Below are 23,329 nucleotides of genomic sequence, written 5' to 3' on the forward strand. Positions count from 1 at the left end.
TCGGGGAGGTGTAGATAGAGACAGGGACGCACAGAATCTGAAACAGGCTCCAGGCTCTGAGCTGTCAGCACAGAGCCCGACCTGGGACTCAATCGCACAAACTGCCAGATCATGATATGAGCCCAAGTTGTATGCTTAACTGACTGAGCCACCCAGGCGACCCTGCATACCCTTATTTTTAGATGAAATCAATCCTAAACCAAAGAGACAGAAACGATGCATCATTTAAATATGTAATTAAGTCTCTTCCTTTTCAAGAATATCCCTCATTTGGATAAGAGGTAAGGAAAAGAAGAGAGAATATAATAGTTTCATAAGTTTTTTTTGCCTTTCAGCTATTGTGCACAACATTCAGTGTTTCCTATTCCAATTATCCTAAACTGTTCCTGCCAATATTTACCTTTTTATCAGTAGCTTGAAGTTCTTCAAATACTTTTTCTAAGGTCCAGCTTTAAAAAGAAAGTGCAGGAAAGGGATAAAACAATATTAATAATATGAACAAGGGCTCCAAAATAAAACTTAACAGAGCATATTACAAATTGCCAGGGCAAAAAACAAACTAATAAACTCACTTTACTTCCAAATATTCCCTAGGGAGTTCTTCAGTTTCATCCAGAGTCAGTACTGATGTCCGGATCTCCTGTTCTACCAAACTGTCCACCATCACCCGAAAGTAGGCCCACACTGTGTCTTCCCAGGTGTCACAGACAGGAAGCAGCTTTTCCCCCATTCCAAACCAGAAGCACGTACACAGTCAATGAATAAGGAGGGAAAACCAGTTACTTCCACTGATGTGGACTATAAAATCATCAGAATGACACAAAACACTGTGACTGTAACATACCACACCAAATAATCCTTTACCCTCACCCCCACCACATCTTCTAAAAAGTTTAAACTATTAGCTATTTTTGTTTTCAAAGGAGGCTCCACACCCAACGTGGGGCTCGAACTCACAACCCTGAGATCAAGAGTTGCATGCTCTTCTGAGCCAGCCAGGCACCCCTAAAACATTTGAAGTATTAAGACTTTTTCCTACTGAGTTCACAATAGCATCAACTTTCCATGTTGATATAAGATGGTGTTTCAATTATTATAACATCCTTCAAATAACTATAAAGTGTGTGTGTCGGGGGGGGGGGCTGCAAGAAGCCCACACACGTAAGATAATCCAAGCAGTCCCTGTGCCTTAGTAGTACACTTCTGTATAGGCACGAGGAGTCAGTAATAAATGTGTGTTACAAAACAAAAGAAAACAACCCCCAAAACCTGTGTTATAATTAAATTTACCATTCTCAGAAATTAAAGTCTGATTCCACGTATTAAAACATCATGTGGTGTTATGGGATACAGGAAATTAAGCTGGTCAAGTCACTATTCCATTTCACCATTATCGCTATCAGTTCTACTTCTTTCAAAGTAACTTAAGCTTATAAAATTTACCTGAAATCATTGTTGCACTATATGCTAACTTGGATGTAAAGTTTTTAAAAAGCTTATATAATTTATTTTGTAGGATTATTAGAATATTTTATATATCTGATTTTGTTCCACAGGAAAAAAAAGAATTAAAATAGACTACATACCTGCTTGAGGTTCCCACTTAAAGCTGCATAAATTGCTCTCTCATATCTATTAAAAAGCTCCTGAAATAGAGAGTATAAATTTGAACTACTGTTTTCCTTAGCATGTCAATTTTTTTTAATATTCTGGAATTTTACAATGTCTCCTGAATTGAACTTATTTATTCACTTGATAGTTTGTAAATTTCAGAGAAAGATCTAGTGGGGCAAAAAAGGGAAAGGACCCTTTAATTTGATGATAGAGTCAGTGCTGAAAATTTCAGGAAAAATCATCCATCTAAATTTCAAATACAGGATGAAAGCAGGTCCAACCATAGTGGATGCTTTGATTTTGTATCACAGTCAAATTTTGTTTCAGAAAAAAATAGTGTAGATGTTTTCTCTTAAGAAGTTTCTAAACACCTGATCCTTCTCTAAGAACATCAAGCAAGGCATCAGGAACCTGTCGTGTATCAGTTTGTATCTAATTCCTAAGTAGAAATAATTATATTCATCAAATTGGCCCATTTCACTACCACATTCTACTGACGGCATTTCCAGTCTCCTCATTATCCAAACAAGAGACCTCAGAGACTATCTCTATATTTCTGGATCCTCCTCTGCCTTTGTTTCCAATCACCCTCTTGACCATTGCTGCTCCCTTCTTTTCCACTATCAATGTTATTCTAGGACAGGCCCTTATTACTTAGGGTCTGAATAATTCTAACAGACTCCTAACTAGTTTCTCAGCTTTAGTCCATTCCATTTCTTTTACACTTTTTTTTTTTTTTAAGTAATCTCTACACCCAACGAGGGGCTCTAACCCATGACCTCAAGATGAAAAGTCACATGCTGCACTAACTGAGCCAGCCAGACACCTCTAGACCATTCAATTTTTAAGCCTATTTTTCAGTCATGCTAATCTTCGTAAAACACAGTTGTCATGTGCCCTTGAAGTTTTGATGGTTCACTGCTATCTAAGATATATTCATTCTTTAGAGCAACACTTGAGGACCACCAATGCCTGTTCTTAATTCACCCTTTTCAATCACCTTTCCCATTAGTCAGTTCTGTTACAATGCTTGTTTTGAAAATGTGAATTGGTTCCAATGCAACTGATCTATTAAGGAACTATTTAAACATGATACAAATTTCCCATAATACAATTTCATCCAAAAGTAATACTAAGTGAATGCAGAAAACTACACCTAGTTGAATGGTGTCACTTAGAAATACTACACAAAACTGATATACCTCAAACATCTACTCACTACCTCACTTTATTACATGTGTTATATATAAGCTAAATCCATCCATATCAAGTGTTACAAATTTTCAGTTTGATTTCAGCTGACCTTCTTCTATTGCTTCACAGTAACTCACAAGCTGCAACTCTTTGAGGCTCAATTCCACAAGTAAACTTCAGTGCTTTTTCAAGGTAAAGTGCTGTATTTATTGTAGCATTTGTGTATTTCCTGTTTAAAAGTGTTTTATGGAGTTTTTATCTTTTTGTGTTATCACTGACATTTTTTTTGGCATTGTGCTCTCAACTCCATTTTCCCCAAAAGCCCTATGGAGTTTTTACATAATTTTGCATGCTGTAGTGATTTTTAAGGAATGCACAGGTCACATGGTATAACAGGACTGACTTTAATTCCTTTTGTGAGCCCTCTGTTCCAACCTGGTAGATCTACCTCCCTTGAGTTATCCAAACTATACATCCCACCTAGAATTCTTTCCATCTTTTTCCCACCCAACAACTCAAATCCTGGTAATTTTTTAAAGTGCAATTCAGTTTTCTCTCCTGGGAAGCCAGTTTAGCCCAAACGTTTATTCTCTGAACTCATTTGGTACCTCCTTTGAATTTTTGCCTTTTATCAGTGTTTGATTAGTAGTTAAGCCTGCCCACCCCTACTCTTCTATTTAATCAGAAGTTTTTTGAAAACAGAAACTTTAGTCTTATAATACTCTGAATGTTTCAAAGCACCTCCAGCAGGCCTTCAATTAATTAGAGTAAAAGTCAGTATCAGTAAGTATTTTATCGTATCTTACATCTTCTGCCATTCTCCAACAACTTATTTTCCAAATCACTCTATATGGATTCCCTTCCACAGGTTCTAATTCTGTTCCTATAAAACAGTAAAAGAAATAAAATTTATAGTATAGAGAACTCCTTATTTCAACAATTTCTAAAAACAAAAGCTGTGCTTCACAAAGATTGGCATTTAGAGCAAAATATATCCCCAGAGATTAAATTCTCAGAATAAAATCTACTAAAATACCTCCATTAACATTAGGGTCATGGTAGAGTTTCCAGCCTTCAAGTGTCGCAGCTCTCCATGCCTGACCACAACGTTTACAGAGTCGTTGTGCCTTTAGAAACAGAAAAAGCAGTCAGTCATATAATCGCTGTGGTCCTAAAAAAGTACTGTGCCTTACAGAAAAGTTTAAGCAATACATATTGGATAAGGTACTTAAAGCATCTCCCATCTTCCTTTTGCTGGAATTGCTAGCTGGCAAAAGAATGTAAGCCTGGAGCTGCTGGTGGCCATCACAGACACCAGCAGTGGCTTCTTGGGAATGAAGCCACAGAAAGGACAGGGCAAAGAGCCTGGGGAAAGAGACAGTATCCCAATGCCATCATATGAGTCCCTGGATCCTGCTTAAAACCAGGTATGACACTACAGACTTCCTTATTCCCCAAGCCAATCAATTCTTCCTTTGTAAGTAACTTGAGTTGGGCTTCTATCACTTGAACTCTATAGAGAACCCAATTACTATAACCAGTTAAAGAATGTCATACCCCAAAACAGCTATTAAACATAATGAAAGCTATATTTTAACATGGGAAAATGTTTTGATATGCTACCTAAAAAGGGAAGGATAAAAACTGAATATGGAATCTTGAAAACATTTTTCTAAATAAAATAAATCAGATACAAATGAACAAATATTGCACGATTCCACTTGCATGAAATAGCTCGAATAGGCAAATTCATAGAGACAGAAAGCAGACCAGAGGTTACCAAGGGCTGGGGGAAGGGAGAAATGGGGAGTTATTACATAATGTTATAAGGTTTCTCTCCGGAGTGATGAAGAAGTTTTGGAAATAGATAGTGGTAATGGTTTCACAAAACTGGAAATGCAATTGATGGCACTGAAATGTACACTATTTAGTGTTAAATAGTGGTTAAAATGACAAACTGTGTTATATGTATTTTATTACAGTGGAAAAAAACGAATAATGCAACATACCCAAACTACTGAATTGTATATTTAAAAAAACTTTTTTTAATGTTTATTTTATTTTTGAGGGAGAAACAGACAGAGGGGTGAGCAGGGGAGGGGCAAAGAGGGAGACACAGAATATGAAGCAGGCTTCAGGCTCTGAGCTGTCAGCACAGAGCCTGACGAGGGGCTTGACCTCATGAACTGTGAGATCATGACCTGAGCCAAAGTTGGATGCTTAACTGACTGCTCTACCTAGGTGCACCTGAATTGTGTATTTTAAATGGGTGAATTGTATGGTATATGAATTGTATCTCAACAAAGTTATTAAAAAACCTCAACATATACTTTGATTAAAATTATGTTCAAAAGAGGTCTAAAAGACAGGTCTTATCAAAAGACAATAAATAACAAGTGTTGGCGAGGATATGGAGAAAAGGAAACCCTTGTGCACTGTTGGTGGGAATGTAAACTGGTGCAGCCACTGTGGAAAACAAAAAATAGGGCACCTGGGTGGCTCAGTCACTAAACATCGGACTTCGGCTCACATCATGATCTCATGGTTCATGAGTTCAAGCCCCACATCTAGTGAGCTAGAGTCTCACTTTAGTTGAGCATGAGCCCTCCTTCAGGTGTAATAGGAACCCCGCGTTGGGTGAGTTCCACTTCTCTCTTTCTGCCCCTCCTGGGATTTTTCTCTCTTTGCCCCTTGCTTACTTGTGCCCTCTCTCATTCATAAATAAATAAATAAATAAATAAGTAAATAAGAAATAAGGAGGTTCCTCAAAAAATGAAAAATAGAACCACCCTACAACCCAGCATTTCCACTTCTGGTATTTATCCAAAGAAAACAGAAACATTAACTTGAAGAGCTGTATATACTTCTACGTTCAATGCAGTATTATTTACAGCAGCCAAGACATAGAAACAACATTAAGTGTTCACTAATGGATGAATGGATAAAAAGATGTGGTATATGCGTATGTGTATATATACACACATACAATGGAATATTAATTCAGCTAAAGAAGAATGAAATCTTGCCATCTGCAAGAACATGGATGGACCTAGAGAACATTATGCTAAGTGAAGTAAGTCAGACTAAGACAAATATCATAGGACCCCTCTTATCATACGTGGAATTAAAAAAATAAACAACAAAACAAACTCATAAACACAAACAACAGTTTGGTAGGTTGGGAATAGGAGAAATGGATGAAGGGGGTCAATAGGTAAAAAGAAAAAAAATCTTGTTCCTCTGTCAAGTCTTTCTGAGCCTCTCATACTTACTTTCTTCACATATAAGATGAAATTGTTAATAATAATGAGAGTTCTCATTTACTGAATATTTACTATAAGCCAGACACTGTGCTAGATACTTCACATGAATGATCTCATTGATCTTCATTTGAACCCAAAGAGAGGTGCTAATTCTGTGCCTGTTCAATAGATGAGAAAATCACGGCACAAAGGTGATTAGTTTACTCATGGCACACGGACAGTGAGTGGTACAGCCAAAGTGACCATGCTGTAATAGAATAGGTACTGAACTGAGATCACAGCCTTGGATTCCAGTTTTGCTTATTTCAAGGATTCCGTGACCCTGAAAGGCACCAAACCTCTCCAAGTTTCAGGGTTGTATTACTGTTTGTAAATGAGACCACTGGAAAACATGGACTATATTGAAGTCCTTTCTATCTCTAAGAAAAAAAAAAAAAAGAGGCAGAAAAAAAAAAAGAATGCTATAAGTAAATAACAATAATAAAAATGAAAAACCCCATTATCTATAGTTTCATAAAGGCAGTGGGACCTCAAAACTTTTTGTTTTTCAAGCCTTCAATAATGTGATCATATTTGTGTTTCCTGTTTTTTTAAATACATCCTTATTTGCCACTATGATTACTAGTTATTTTCCATATCACCTGGCAGAGTGGCTGGAAACTTAAATATTTTCTGAACAAATGAGTATGTAATAATCACTTCTTTTCTTAATTTAAAAAAAAAAAAAAAAAAGAGGGGTGCCTGGGTAGCTCAGTTGGTTAAGGGCCCAACTTGGACTCAGGTCATGATTTCACAGTCCATGGGTTCAAGCCCTGCGTCGGGCTCTGTTTGGACAGTTCAGAACCTGGAGCCTACTTCAGACTTCAGATTCTGTGTCTGCCTCTCTGTCTTCCCTATCCCACTCATGCTCTGTCTCTCTCTCTCTCTCTCAAAGATAAGTAAACATTAAAATTTTTTTTTTTAAAAAGGGGAAAAAAAGAATGATGCTTAATAACTCAAGACTTATTACCACAAGAAATTCTAACATTTTTAACATGTTATCTATCTTAAGAACATTGCCAAAGAGACCACAGAATACGTACAACCTATTATCGTAAGCTTGGAGCTCCTCAAGATCAGCAAAGCCATCCAGGATGTGGTCTAATTAGATACTTAACATTTCCTATAGAAGATCTTCACTATCACAAAAGAGATTTTTTTTTTGAGAGTTTATTTTGAAAGAGACAGAGATAGCACAAGTGTGGGGAAGAGCAGAGAAAGAGAATTCCAAGCAAGCTCCATGCTGCCAGTGCACAGCCTGACACGGGGCCTGAACTCAAAACCACAAGATCATGACCTGAGCCAAAACCAAGTCAGATGCTTAACTGAGTGAGCCATCCAGACACTCCCCCAACAAGAGACATTTAAAAAAGTGAGTTTAAAAGGAAGAAGTTTGAGGGCCACTGGAGTCTTCACAGGTAAATAGTGTCACCTAGAAGAGCAATTAGGGTCAGACTCATTCTTAACTCTTAAAAATCAGAACTAAAAATAATGGGGATATACCTAGGATATGCAGTATGATACAGGGAAGCAGAGTTGACTTCTTACAAAAGATTTTCTATTACAGCTGCATAAATTACAATGCACTGCTTTCTTAGGTAATGTTTCTTATCACTGGAAACGTTCAAACACAAAGTAGATCCAGAAATAATGCGGCAGAGATAACAGTATCAAGGAGACACACTAGGTTGTCACAAAGGTTGTCACACTAGGTTGTCCCTTCCAACTGAAAGAGTCTATGACTTTGAAACTGAACTAATAGGGTGAAAATGACTTACCTCTTCTGTCATTCCAGCACGGATTAGAGTGAAAAGATATTTGAGTAATCTGACTTCATCTTCTCTATCCAGATCATCAAGGGGCATTTTCTGTCTGATGGGAGCATCGGGGTCCTATCAAACAAATAAATAAGTGAACAAATAATGGTAAATCCTTTGTACCCACATACGTTTTAAACATCACCAAGAGAGGATAAATCTCTTGAGTTCATATATAGAAATAAGATTATTTACAATTTAAAGTAACAAAGGGAGTGAAAGTATCACACAAACATTCCAGAGAGCCAGACAACTGTCTGCTGTCCATTCAAAAAAGACTCCGCTGGCCCATAAAGGTACATACCTCAGTCAGACAAGGCAGAAACACAATGCCAGCCCAGCCAGGCAACTCTAAAAATGCTACAACATGAGCTGTACCCTGTTGTAGCAACTGTACCTCCAAGTTAATCCTAAACAGAATTAAGTCTACGTGGAGAATGAGCACAGAGGAAACACTGGAGGAGGAGTCAAGAATACATTCTGGGCCTGGAAAGTGCTTAGCTGGTACTTTCTGAGAATACATGAGGAGACAGTCATAGTGGTATTAAGGTCATATAAAACACACTAGTGTCCAATAAAGTAATTTTTCAAGAACAGATTTCTAATAAATAAACCCATTTAGAACAGTTTATTCTCACCAATTATTTTTCATAAGGAAATGTGCCTTTAAACATTTGGGATAACATATCGTCCTCACTTCTGCAGCAAACATCACAAGTGGTCTTCATGATGAATTCTAAATGAAAACTATTTTCTTTTTTAAAACTTTTGGGTCACCCGGGTGGCTCAGTTGGTTAAGCGTCCAACTTCAGCTCAGGTTATGAACTCATGGTTTTTGAGTTCGAGCCCCGCGTCAGGCTCTGTGCTGACAGCTCAGAGCCTGGAGCCTGCTTCTGATTCTGTGTCTCCGCCTCTCTCTGCCTCTACCCCACTTATGCTCTGTCTCTCAATAATAAATAAACGTCAAAAATTAAAAAACAAAACAAAACATGTTTATTTATTTATTTTGAGAGAGAGATGCGTATGAACGAACAGGAGAGGGGCAAAGAGAGAAGGAGAGAATCCCAAGCAGGCACCTTGCTATCAGCACAGAGCCTGACGCAGGGCTCAATCCCATGAACTGTGAGATCCTGACCTGAGCCAAAACCAAGAGTCTGATGCTTAAGCCACCCAGGTGCCCCTAACTGAAAAACTATTTTCATGTGACTCTTATTTCAAATGTTACTCTTATGTATGGTAATATGAATATCAATTGAGAAAATAAAGTACATTATAGGCGAAAAATAGATTCTTTCACAAATATTTTGCAGAACATACAATCATTCAATTTTGGAACATGGTCTCTTTCTGGCCAAAAGGAAATCACCATTTTCCACACGTTAAAAGTAAATAATTTTGAGCTGTTTGTTACAGAGTAATTTAGCTATGATCTATTTCAAGCTCTTCCAGTAGCTTCCAACAATTTTCATCAAAACCACTTTTGTTACCCACGGAATTCTATCAATTTTTCCAACTGTTACTATTTCTCCTACTTTTCATTATAAACATTTAGTTCATGTTTCCACATACCACAAAACTCTTTCTTTATTTCTACAAGAATTGGACTCCTGTTCTTTTCAAATCTATTGTTATTCCTATCACTCATATACTAGGATGGGCTTCCTAACCTCAAGCTTATGCAAAGCTTTTCCCCTCTCCTCTGTTTATTTAACAGGCTTCATGAGTCATCACCTCATGAGTCAGGGGCGCCTGGGTGGCTCAGTCGGTTAGGTGGCCGACTTCAGCTCAGGTTATGATCTCACTGTTCGTGGGTTCGAGCCCTGCATCGGGCTCTGTGCTAACAGCTCAGAGCCTGGAGCCGGCTTCGGATTATGTATCTCCCTCTCTCTCTGACCCTCCCCTACTTGCACTCTGTGTCTCTCTCTCTTAAAAATCAATAAACATTAAAAATGAATAAATAAATAAAGTTGAAGAGTCAAACCTTACCGGAATACCAAAATTAAATTGTTTTTAAAGCTGGCAAATAACTTTCTCTACCTTCTTTTACAATTTACAATTCACAGGCAACAGAAATGTTCAAATACATTCCACCAAATTCAAATGCAACTAAGTAGTCAGTGGTAAACAGTATATGCAAACCTTTGGGAAACCAAAACAAGGATTCCTAGGAAGAAAATTCTCAGCCTTTAAAAAACAATCACAGAACCCTGAAGACAACTTTCATTTCAAAGAAACTTACCAATTCAGTGACAAGGGGACGGATACTTCCGATGTAAGAAGGCATCTGCCGCTGCCTCAGGGTATGCAGAGTATTTTCCCTGCAAGAAAAAGTATAACATATTTAAAAGGAATAACTAATATGCTTATTTAAGGAAATAACATAAAATCAAGTCAAAGTAGACAGAGTACAAACTCAGAAAACCATGCAAAAGTGCTAAATATAAAGAGGCATTTTAAGGGCACCTGGGTGGCTCAGTCGGATAGACAACCGACTGACTCAGGTCATGATCTTGCGGTTCGTGGGTTTGAGCTCCACATCAGCTCAGAGCCTGGAGCCTGCTTCAGAAAGTGTCTCCCTCTCTCTCTGCCCCTCCCCCACTCATGCTCTATCTGTCTCTCAAAATAAATAAACATTCAAAAATATTTTTTAAGAGGCATTTTAGCTCAGATGACTAATGATGTTAAACACGTTTTCATGTCTTTATTGGCCACTCATCTGTCTACTTGTGAGCTTATCTGTTCAAGTCTTTGCCCCCTGCCCTTTTTTTTTTACTACATTATCTTTTTATTATTGAGCTGTGGTTCACTATCAGCTACAAGTCTTACATTTTTCTTCCAGTCTGTGGCTTGCCCTGTTTCATTTCTTAATGATATCTTTAATGAGTATTTTTTCATTTTGATGAAATCCAATCAGTCTTCCCTGATTATTGCTTCCTATGATCTTTCTTACTCTTGCCTATCCCCAAGTCACAAAGGTCCTCCTGTTTTCCTCTAAAAGCTCTGTGGTTTTAGCTTTTATGTTCCATCTTGAATTAAATATTGGGTATGGTGTGAGGGAGGTGTTTTTTTGCATGATATCTAGTTTTTCTGGATGGTTTGTTGAAAAGACATTCATCCTCTCACTGGATTGTTCTGACGCCTTTTACTGAACACTAGCTGACCATCTGAGTGTGGGTCTGTTTTTAAGTTCTATATTCTGTTCCACTGATCAGTAAGAAAAGACCAACTCGGGGCACCTGGGTGGCTTAGTCGGTTAAGCGTCCGACTTTCGCTTAGGTCATGATCTCACGGTTCGTGGGTTCGAGCCCTGCTGTGCTGGCTGCCAGCTCAGAGCCTGAAGCCTGTTTCAGTCTGTGACTCCCTCTCTCTCTGACCCTCCCCTGCTCACGCTGTCTCTAAATAAAACATTTAAAAAAAAAAAAGAAAAGACCAACTCATAAAAAATGTGGAAAAATGTGGAAAAACAAGACATTTTACATTAACTTTTAAAATTTTAAATGAAAATTTCTTTCTCCCGGAAAAATCACAACTACTCAAGATTTAAGTTTTGACAAAGACGGAATAGCACTACTTTCCTAGTTAAACACAGAAAAGATATGTGACTTGCAGACTTGGAACAGGCATAATGTTACTGAATTCAAATGCAATCTGAACATTTTCTTCAAGTCTTTAATATAAACTGTCCCTTTAACCTAGAGATGCTTTGTGGTTTCTTTAAAATAATTCAGAAGTATTAAAGGATGTGGTGACCAAAGATTTTAAAAAAAGCACAAGTAGCTAGAAACCTGGCAAAAGTATCTTCCTGATGGTCAAATTACATTTATTAAAAAATACAACCAGGTGCTGTTTGAAAATACAAATCAGACCATGTCATTATTCTCTCCTCAGGGTTTTCAATCACATTTAAAATAAAGCCCCACAGCCTCACCCTAGCCTGCTTATAAAAGCCCCATATGAGCTGACTCTCTTCAATCTCATTTCCCACCAAACTTCTCTTTGCTGTATTCAGACTGGCCTCCTTGCGTAAATACTTTGTTTTCAGGATCTCTGCAGTTTCTGTTCCTGTCTAAAACAACGTGTCCTCCAGATTTTTGCATGTTTTGCCTCCTCTCACTCATTACCTGTTACTTCTTTAGAAGAGGCCTGCCCTGATTACCTCTTCTATTTAAAGCTGTACCCACTGTCATCTTCTATCCATTAACTCTCTTTTTTTCAAAGCTATAACTGCCCAAAAGGCTAAATATTTACCTGTGGTCTAACTCTCTTAAATAATGTTAACACCATAAAAGCAGAGTTTGTATCTGTTTTGCTGACAGACTAAATTTAAATATTTGTTGAAAGATAAATAAACAAAACCAACGCTGAGTGACTTCAAGAATAAACGTGTAGTAACTTACCAATATACTGATTTTGCATAAAACTCAATGTTATCAGAAAAATCTCCAATTTCATCTTTGGCAATGCTCTCTAGCCAATCCACCACCAGCTAGGAAAGAAAAAAAGAGAGTATTAATTCAAAAAGTTTCTGATTGAAAAATACCAACTAACAATTTTTCCAACCACTATTTTTGTTTTTTTAAGATACATAAATATGGCAAAAGAATGAAATTTTCTATAGGAATAACAACAGTTCTTAAAAAGCTATTCCTGGAAATACTAGGGTAATTCATTTGAAAACAGAAGAACAAGGTTCTTAACTCCTTTTAATTATAAGTAAAAACATCAAAAAGAAAAAAAGCTTTTTAAGTTTTTATATTTAAAAAGTTTCAGTTCTTTGTGTGTCATTTACCTTTTCTCCATGCTTCATAAAAAAAAAAATTTTTATTTTAATCTTACCTGACTTTGTCGGACAAGTGGATCTCTCTGAAATAATGTTTCCACCACCATTTTCTCACTGGCATTAAGAGCCTATTAAAAAATTAGTTAAAGAAGGAAAGAAAAGAAGATACTCTAAGAATATTATTTTAATAGAAAGGAAAAAGGTGAATCTGACATATATTGAATTACCCATAAACATTTAAACACAGCAAATCTGTACTTTCACGTGTGAAAATTTTTCATAAGCAAATTTCAAAGTGCTAGATCAATCTGCAGTTGCTCTTGATACTTTCATTCTTTGGCTATACTTGGAATTTTAAAACTCTACCTCCTCAGAGACGTTGTTTTAGTAAAATAAAACAGAGAACAAAATAAAACAAGCAAAAAAATCCTAATAAAGGTCAGGATGCAATCATGTGACACCAGAAAGTGAACATTTAAAAACTTTTAAACTCTTGGGAGAGGGATGGGCTAAAATGGGTGATGGGCATTAAGGACAGCACTGTTCACAGCACTGGGTACTATACACAAGTGATGAAACACCCAATCCTACTCCTGAAAACAATATTACACTATAAGTTAAATAACAAGAATTTAAATAAAAACTTGAAAAAAATTTTTTAACTCTTTGATTCTACATAGCAGAAGTTGACAGGTGATAAAATTTAACAATCCAAGGGCTTTCCCTTAATAAAAGACAATGAATGATAAAGGAAAACCTCACAGATGTGATCACATAAAAATAGAAATGTCTACTTGACAAAGACCCCTTAAACAAAACTGAAAGACAAGTAAAAGGAGGACTAACTTTAACATATATAAGTGGAAACAATAATTAGAAATTGAGCAAATGGTATGAAGACAGAATTCATATAAGAATATTAATGCTTAAGAATGAAGAATACTAGGGATGCCTAGGTGGCTCAGTCAGTTAAGCATCCACCTTTGGCTCAGGTCATGATCTCACGGTCTGTGGGTTCAAGTCCTGTGTCAGGCTCTGTGCTGACAGCTCAGAGCCTAGAGCCTGCTTTGGATTCTGTGTCTTCCTCTCTCTCTGCCCTTCCCCCACTAGCACTGTCTCTTTTTCAAAAATAAATAAATGTTAAAAAAATATTTTAAAAAGGTGAATAACATTCCACCATGCTAATGTTCAATAATATACACATTGAAATGACACACCTTCTCTCCAATTGGCAACATTAAATAAGTTAGAGTAAGCATTTTCACCCACACTCAGTACACTGCATTAGGAAGGCAAGATGACAATCTATCAAATTGCGACCCAATAATTTCACTTCCAGAAATGTAGGAAATGAAATACATAGATAAATACGAAGAATGCTCACTGCATTACTGATTGCTACAGGAGAAATAGTGGAAACAACCTAAATATGTCCATCAAAATGTCTGAAAAAATTACAGTTCTGGCATATTATGAAAAAATAAGGTAAACCTACATGAATGACAGAAAAAAACTGATTAAAAAAAAAACCTCTTAGTATAATGTATAAATGAAATCATACTATACATTAAAAAAAACAAAACCGTGGGGCGCCTGTGTGGCTCAGTCAGATAAGCCTCTGACTTTGGACTCTGAGCCCCACGTTGAACTCTGTGCTGACCGCGTGCCTGAGCTTCTCTCTCTCCCCTACTCTCACACATACTCTTCCTCTTGTGTGCACACGCTCTCAAAATAAGTAAACATTAAAAACAACAACAACTGTGTGTGTATATACATATAAAGATGCACAGAAAAGTGTCTGGTAGCAAACTGTTAGACTGAACAGTAAGGGATAAAACAGGACTTTTACCTTTTACTCTATAATATAAACCAATGTTAGATAATTTTAGATGAGATTGTATCTTTTACCTACTTGTAAAATTTTTTAAATGAAGAAACTCAAGATGGAGGTCAGAAATCAAATTCTATTACTAAAAACCATTAAAAAAAATTTTTTTTAATGTTTTATTTATTTCTAGGGGAGAGAGAGAGAGAGACAGCATGAGCAGGGGAGGGTCAGAGAGAGAGGGAGTCACAGACTCTGAAACAGGCTCCTGGCTCTGAGCTGGCAGTCAGCACAGAGCCCAACGTGGGGCTCGAACCCACGAATCACGAGATCATGACCTAAGCGAAAAGTCGGACGCTTAACTGACTAAGCCACCCAGGCGCCCCTACTAAAAACCATTTTAAGTTTTAAACATTTATAAAGGAAAAAATTAATCTTAAACTTACACCAAGTACAAACATATTTTCATCTTCTAATGCAGACTGTATTCTGTCTCTGAGGAAAAATAACAAAATGAAAAAGGCTTAACTTGTGTAAATATTATATGAAAACACCTTTTGAATTACATACATACACAAACCTACATTCTCTCCAGCATAAACAAATTAAGTTTCCAATTAACTTAACCATTCTTTTGAAACAAAGATACCAGTAATATATACCTTCTGGATCGGATATCTGAACCAAACTGGTATTTATTAAAAACAGACTCTGCAAAAAGTCTTTCCAGGCTACCTGCTAACGCACACACCTAACTTTTTAATATAATGTTTTCTCATGACAAAAAAATTAAATTATCTAATTTTCTTTCAAAATTTTCTCATCACAATGAGAAAGCAGCAGATGAGAGCCAAAACCACTGAGCATCTGAGAGGAGGAAAATATGATTAACTTCTTTCAAACTGTTACTTTACATAAAGCCTATTTTTCAGTCCTTTTTCTTATCTTAAAAAAATCTTTTTAATGTTTATTTATTTTTGAGAGAGAGAGAGAGAGAGGGAGACACAGAATCCGAAGCAGAGTTCTTTTTCTTCTTTATCCTAAGTACTGTAGTATTTTCAGTACCTTCCTTATCGTATTTTTGGGAGTTACCAGCTTTATGATCTAACATTCCCCTCTTCCCTCCTAACTCACTCCTGACAATCATCTAATGGCAAGGCATTAGAAACAATAAGTACTGAAAATAGCAGAACCTATTTCCAAACACATGCTTCTCTAACTGTTAAATTAATTTGCATATTTGGGCACCTGGGTGATTCAGGTCATGATCTCACAGTTTGTGAGACTAAGCCCTGCATCAGACTCTGTGCTGACAGCGGGGAGCCTTGCTTGGGATTCTGATTCTCTCTCTCTCTCTGCCTGCCCCCTCTCAAAATAAACAAACATTAAAAAAATGTTTAAATTAATTTGCCCATTGGTTACGTTGCATTCATTTCACTTATGAGGACTACACACTTTACCTATACAGAGAAGCCAGCAGCCTCCATGTGACCATCTCCTGCTGAAGAAGCCAGAGCATACTGGCTGTTTTTGAGAACTTCTGAAGTCCAGGTGTTGCTCGGCTCACTATTTTACTCAGTATATTCACCTAACATAAAAACACAGATGTAAAGAGGTTTTCTAGAATTCTGAGTCATAACTGCATATTCTTCAAGCTCATAGTGCTAAAACTAAATACATACACACACACACACACACACACACACATTTATAGTATAAATTTTTCCTATCTATTGCCTTTTTTTAATTGAATGGAAATAAAGCATTCCCACTAGACATGGCCTTAATCTGAAGTAAGGTGTGTTTATGTGAGTATGTATGTAAAAGTTTAACACACTCTAGATTTCAGATTAAACAAAAACAGCCATGGGTACATTTTTTTCTTCTTGTATAAGCTAAATCTAACCCAATCCTGACAAATCTACCCTATATTTAACTAGAAGATAAACTAAATCTAACCTATACCTGACAAAATAATAACATGGACTAACAGCATAACAATGAAAATGAGAAATAAAGTTATCTTCAAATTACCCCTGAAAAATTTATACCATATATCAAATCAGGAAAAATATTTTAAGACGGGCACTAAAACACTCATTGTTAAGCACAACTTAACCAAAGCTACCTCCTTGTTCTAAAACCGTAGTTCTTAACCTTTCTCGGGTTGAGGCAGATGTGAAGATCTAACGAAAAGTATGGATGTTCTCCCCAGAAACACACACAAAACTGTTTATCAGAAGACGTAAGGATCCAGGGTCAAGGAAGCCTTTCTCAAAGGTTATCAATAGTACCTCTGAGTCTTCTCAAGAGGAATTCAGAAACAGGATCGCTCTCATTCAGAACAAAAAGAATCACTACCACCACCATAGCTTTTCCCTCCCTTAAAAAAATACTCACAAAATAATGTCACCTTTGTCTTAAGGCCAGTGTTTAATAAGTGTTCTCTCTACTTCTCATTATTTTCTACTGGAACCCTAACTCTAGTAAGTCACTGTTATTCCTTCTGTTAATGAAGCTACTGCTTTTATAATGGAACAATTCAGAGCTTGATTACTGAAACAATATTAAATGATCAAAAATGTTGGCCATTATTATTTTAATCATTCTTGAATGCAATAGTTATTTGAAGTCCATTTATCTATCTATCTATCTATGTTTATTTTTTTTAGTAATCTCTACACCCAACATGGGGCTTGAACTCATGATCCTGAGGATCAAGAGTCACATGCTTCTTCAAATGAGCCAGCCAGCTGCTCCTCCTTTTCCTTTTTCAAAAAACAGACTTAATGTTTTAGAGCAGTTTTAGGTTCACAGCAAAACTGAGTGGAAAGTACAGAGCTCCCACTGCTTTGTGCCTGTTAAGATCCAGCACGGGAGTGAAACACTTGCTACAATGAGCCTACACTGACATGCCATTATCATCCAAAGTCTATACACGGGTTCACTCTTGGTGTTGTATATTCTACAGGTTTTGACATAAAGGACATGTATCCACCATTAAAATCTCATACAGTTTCATTGCCCTAACCATCCACCATGCTCCACTTTTCATGCTATCTTCCCCCACCCTCTAGAAACACTGATCTTTTTACTCTCTCCAGTTTTGCCTTTTCCAGAATGTCGTATAGTTGGATTCACGCAGTATGGAGCCTTTTCAAATTGGTTTCTCTAGCTTAGTAATATGCACTTAGGGTTCATCCTTGTCTTTTCATGGCTTGATGGCTCATTTCTTTTTAGCAATGCACAATATTCCACTGTATAGATGTACACGGTTGACTTATCCATTCACTTACTAAAAGAAATCCTGGTTGATTCTGAATTTAGGCAATTACCAATAAAGCTGCTATAAACATTTATTTATAGGTAGGTTTTTGTGTGGGCATAAGTTTTTAACTCATTTCAGTGAATACCAGAGTATGAATGTTGTTGAATCATATGATAAGAGTATGTTCAGGTTTCTAAGACACTGAGAAACTATCTTGCAAAGGGACTCTACCACTGTGCATTCCCACCAACAATGAATGACAGCTACTGCTGCTCCACATCCGTGCTAGCATTTGGTATTGTTACGTGTTCTGGTTTTGGACCTTTGCCATTCTAATAGGTATATGACATCTCATGGTTTTAATTTACAATTTCACAATGACATATGATGTTGAACATCTTTCTGCATACTTATTCGCCATCTGTCTATTTTCTCTGGTGAGGTGTCTGTTTATGTGTTTTGTCCATTTTTTTTAATTGGACTGTTCATTTTCTAATTATTGGGTTTAAAGCCTTCTTTGCATATTCTGGATTTTCCTTTTTTTAAAGTAGCAGAATACTTTTGTCTCCCAAAGAAATCTCATATGGACCTTCAATAAGCAAAAAGCAGAGCTGCTCTGGCTAACCTACCAACCATGCTACCCCTGCCACTACGCCCTTAAAACATCTCCCTTAACAGTATGGAAATTCACAGTACAGAAATGTTGATGCTGTTCAAAAAACTAAGAGTACTGAAGTTCAACCAACAATGGAGTGAAAGTAACTTACCTGACTACTACAGATGTTTTCATACTCTTCTACAAGGTCAAAAACAGTATTTGGAGAGTGCTTCAAGTAAGACTGCAGGAAATCAGAAAACATACTCATGGATGCTAGAATACATTAAAAAGAAAAGGAACAAGAAAGTTAAGTGACATACTCCTAGGTAATTATGTCTCTATGAAAACTTAAAACACAGCTATGTATCTCTTTTTTTCTGCTGTATTTTGTTAAAAATTACAATGGTGGGATGGCTGGGTGGCTCAGCCAGTTAAGTGACTCTTGATCTCAGCGCAGGTCATGATCTTACAGTTCGTGAGTTCAAGCCCTACATTAGGCTCTGTGCTGGTGGTGTGGAGTCGGCTTGGAATACTGTCTCTCCCTGTGTCTCCCTGTGTCTCCCCCTTCTCCCTGCCCCTGCAAATACATTAAACTTAAAAATAATTGTAACTGTCGGAAGATAAATAAAACAAAATTTACCATCTTAACCATTTTTAAGTGTACAGGTCAGTGGCACTAAGTACATTCACAGTGCTGTGCTACCATCACCACCATCCATCCACGGAACTCTTTTCATTTTGCAAAACTACAACTCAGGATAGCCAAAGTGAACCTGATAAAAGAACAAAGCTGGAAGTATCACACTTCCTAATTTCAAACTATACTATAAAGCTTGAGTAATTAAAACAGTATGAGACGTGGGGCGCCTGGGTGGCTTAGTCGGTTAAGCGTCCGACTTTCGCTTAGGTCATGATCTCGCGATTCATGGGTTCGAGCCCCGCGTCGGGCTCTGTGCTGACTGCCAGCTCAGAGCCTGGAGCCTGTTTCAGTCTGTGACTCCCTTTCTCTCTGACCCTCCCCTGCTCACGCTGTCTCTCTCTCTGTCCTAGAAATAAATAAAAATATTAAAAAAAAAAAACACCAGTATGAGAGGTGCCTGAGTGGCTCAGTTTGTTAAGTGTCTAACTCTTGACTTGGGTTCAGGTCATGATTTCATAGTTCTTGAGATCAAGCANATAGATCAATGGAAAAGAATAGAGTCCAGAAACAAACTCCCACATGTATAGTCAACTAATATTTGACAGGGGAGCCAAGAATACTCAATGGGGAAAGGACAGCCTTTTCAGTAAATGGTGCTGGGAAAATGGTGCTGGGAAAACTGAGGATCACATGGAAAAATTAAACTGGACCCCTAGATTATGCCACTCATAAAAATTAACTTGTAGGGCACCTGGGTGGCTCAGTCAGTTAAGCGTCTGACTTTGGTTCAGGTCACGATCTCACAGTTTGTGGGCTCAAGCTTTGTGTGGGGCTCTGTGCTGACAGCTCTGAGCCTGGAGCCTGCTTCAGATTCTGTGTCTTGTGCTGTGTCTCTCTCTCAAAAATAAACATTTAAAATAATTTTAAAAAGGGGCACCTGGGTGGCTCAGTTGGTTAAGCATCCAACTTTGGCTCACGTCATAATGTCACAGTTCATGGGTTTGAGCCCTACATCAGGCTCTGTGCTGACAGCTCAGAGCCTGGAACCTGCTTCATATCCTGTGTCTCCCCTTCTCTCTGGCCCTCCCCTGCTCATGCTCTCTGTCTCTCAAAAATTAATAAACGTAAAAAAAAACTTTTTGTTAATTAAAAAAAAATTAACTTGAAATGGATTAGAGACTTATAAATATAAGACCTGAAACCATAAAACTCCTAGAAAAAGATATAAGCAAAGAGCTCCTTGACATTGGTTTCAGTAACAACTTTTTGGATTATGTCACCAAAAGCACAAGAAACAAGAGCAAAAGTCAAAAGGGAGATGACATCAAACTAAAATGCTCTGTACAGCAAAAGAAACAATGAACAAAATAGAAAGGCAAACAGGCAACCTATGGGTGAAAACATTGTAAACCATGTATATCTGATAAGGGGTTAATCTCCAACATATATAAATAACTCATACAATTTATTAACAAAAAGACTCAGTCTAAGTAAAAAAAATGAACTCAGAGCCTGCGTGGGATTCTCTCTCTCTACCCCTTCCCTGTTCTCTGTCTCTTTCAAATAAATAATAAATAAACCTTAATAAATTTTAAAAATAAACTTTAAAAAGGAGGATTAATAAATTCTGAAAATCTAGTGATAACATTGATTGTAGTGAATAAATCTGTATTCTATAATTCCAAGTTGCTAAGAGACTAAATATAAAAGGTTCTCACCACAAAAAAGAAATGGTAATTATAAGATATGAAGGTATGATGGAGGTGTTAACTAAAAGTAAGAATTGTATTACAATATGTAAATGCATCAATTCAATGTTATACACCTTAAACTTCTTCTATGCTACATGTCAATTATATCTCAATTGAAAAAAAAAACCCTAAAACTCTTACCTACTAAGGAACTCTCTGTTCTCCTGTCTCCCAGTCCCTGGCACCCATCATTCTACTTTCTAGGAGTCCAATGACTTTAGGTACCTCATGTAAGTGGAATCATACAGTATTTGTCCTTTAATTTTCGTTTATTTCATTGAGCAAAACGTCCTCAAGTTCCATCCATGTTGTAGTATGTGTCTAAATATCCTTACTTTTTAAAGTTGAATAATATCCCACTGCATATATATGACACATTTACTTATCCATTTATCCACTGGTGGACATTTGGGTTGCTTCTACCTTTTGGCTATTCTGAATAAGGGGGCTACAAACAAGGATATACAAATTGGAGATCCTGATTACAGTTTTTGGGGACATATACCCAAAGGTAGAATTGCTGATCATTGTATCCCCACCAATAATGTACAAAGCCTCCAATTTCTCTACATCTTTGCCAACACTGGTTATTTTATGCTTTCTTTTGTGTGTATCCATCCTAACGGGATGATGTGGTGTCTCACTGCAGATTTGATATACACTTCCCTAGCAATCAGCGATGCTAAGCATCCTAACATATGCTTACTGGCCATTTTCATATCTTCTTTGGAGAAATGTTTATTCTAATCCTTTATTGTGTTTTTTGTTGTTGTTGAGATGTAGTTGTTTTTTTTTTCCCAAAAAAATTTTTAATGTTTATTTATTTTTGAGAGAGACACAGGATGTGTGAGTGGGGGAGGTGGAGCATATGGGGACAGAGAAAAATAGGGAGACACAGAATCCAGGCTCCAGGCTCTGAGCTCCCATTCTGTGGGCTGCCTTTTCACTCTACTGACTGTCATCTTTTTATGCATGAAAATTTTAGATTCTGATGTAGTCCAATGAATCTATTTTTTTTCTCTTGTTACCTACAAGTCTATTAAGAGCCCAAGGCTGTGTTAGCTATCAATCTGTCAACAATTACTACAAAAATATGAGCCCAATTGTAAAATATCTGATTTGTATTTTGAATACATAACAAAACAGCTGAGAAAGCTGTAACAGATACTAAGATGATATATATATATTCTACTCAGGGAAAATATATACACTCTACTGAAGTACTGTACCATACTTTAGGTCTCATCCACTGTTTATACTTTTTAAATTTTTTAAAATGTTTTTTATTTATTTCTGAGAGAGAGAGAGACAGCGTGAGCAGGGGAGGGTCAGAGAGAGACAGAGACAGCGTGCGCCGGGGAGGGTCAGAGAGAGAAGGGGACATACAGAATCTGAAGCAGTCTCCAGGCTCTGAACTAGCTCTCAGCACAGAGCCCAACGCAGGGCCTGAACCCATGAACCATGAGATGATGACCTGAGCCGAAGTCGGATGCTTAACCGACTGAGCTACCCAGCACCCTACATCCACTGTTAATACTAAAAATTAACATTTTTCCTATTGTATCGGTTTAGTACAAAGGATTTCTAAATCTCTCAAAATCTGAGTACTTATTACTGGCAGATACTATAAGGAAGCAGTGGTTACCACAGTGTTAAGAGAAGCGCTGTGGAATCAAACTGCTTAGTTTTAAATCCTGGTGCCATCACTTCCTAGCCAGGTGAGCTCTGAAAGCCACCCATTATGAGCAGCAGTTCCCTTTCCCCTCTAATGGGAATAGCTCTTGTCACTCTTCAGTGGACCGCTACATAAGATAATGTCCACTCCGAGGTAAGAACACTGACTCTATCACGTTGGCTGAGAATGATGATAAAATGAAGATCCCATGTGATAATGAGTTCTTACAGACACATGAAAAGCAACCTTGTTTTTCCAAAGGGGAATGGTAATAACCAACCTAAAACTAGAAAGGTCTTCATACTATTTGAAAAAAAAGACAGCATTAGCATCCAGATTAAAACATGTCAACAAGATTAGATAAAACCTCAACCTACAGAAAAAGAGATGATTTTCAATAGAAATATGAAAGATGAAGGATAGGAGACTTGTCTAATAACCTAACATGGCATTTGAACTGAAAAATAAAGTGGCAAGATGCTCCTCCAACTGAGAACCAAGGTGAGAGTCTCAACCTTCTGGAGCTACTACATCAAATGGCTCAGCCATTACCATAACTAATCAGCTTAATGAAAAGTATTTTGTAATGACACGCAGAGATATAAGAGATAGTTTCCTTGGTCTTTGTAGAGCAACAGGCTACCCTGTGAGAGTTCAATGCCATTTTACCGGCTTCACCAGGATCATCCTCACGTAACATGACGGCACTGAGAGTTACGTCCTCTGTTACACTGTGGGACTCTGTACTTGTGAGGAGTCCTGAACGCTGTGATGTGAATGCAGCAGCCCAATTACTGTCATCCAGATTAGTTACCTTAAAAAAAAAAAAAAAAAAAAAAAAAAAAAAAAAAAAATGCCCTTTTCC

At 37.2% G+C, this 23,329-nt stretch overlaps 1 protein-coding gene across 1 annotated transcript in view; it reads right to left on the minus strand.

Moving 5' to 3' along the window:
• NUP107 (nucleoporin 107) overlaps nucleotides 1–23,329 on the minus strand; it is a 44,334-nt gene that overhangs the window by 14,577 nt on the left and 6,428 nt on the right. Inside the window, exons 5-17 of the mRNA XM_077775228.1 lie at nucleotides 23,134–23,278; nucleotides 18,568–18,671; nucleotides 15,993–16,120; nucleotides 14,979–15,027; nucleotides 12,764–12,835; nucleotides 12,325–12,413; nucleotides 10,167–10,245; nucleotides 7,889–8,002; nucleotides 3,845–3,935; nucleotides 3,615–3,691; nucleotides 1,587–1,646; nucleotides 573–718; nucleotides 401–449 (exon numbers count right to left, since the gene is read on the minus strand). Coding sequence (XP_077631354.1) covers nucleotides 401–449; nucleotides 573–718; nucleotides 1,587–1,646; nucleotides 3,615–3,691; nucleotides 3,845–3,935; nucleotides 7,889–8,002; nucleotides 10,167–10,245; nucleotides 12,325–12,413; nucleotides 12,764–12,835; nucleotides 14,979–15,027; nucleotides 15,993–16,120; nucleotides 18,568–18,671; nucleotides 23,134–23,278 — 1,203 coding nt within the window. The remainder of the gene's footprint in view (nucleotides 1–400; nucleotides 450–572; nucleotides 719–1,586; nucleotides 1,647–3,614; nucleotides 3,692–3,844; nucleotides 3,936–7,888; nucleotides 8,003–10,166; nucleotides 10,246–12,324; nucleotides 12,414–12,763; nucleotides 12,836–14,978; nucleotides 15,028–15,992; nucleotides 16,121–18,567; nucleotides 18,672–23,133; nucleotides 23,279–23,329) is intronic.

This window comes from Crocuta crocuta, unplaced genomic scaffold (genome assembly GCF_008692635.1).
Source record: "Crocuta crocuta isolate KB4526 unplaced genomic scaffold, BGI_CrCroc_1.0 scaffold97, whole genome shotgun sequence".
NCBI lineage: Eukaryota > Metazoa > Chordata > Mammalia > Carnivora > Hyaenidae > Crocuta > Crocuta crocuta.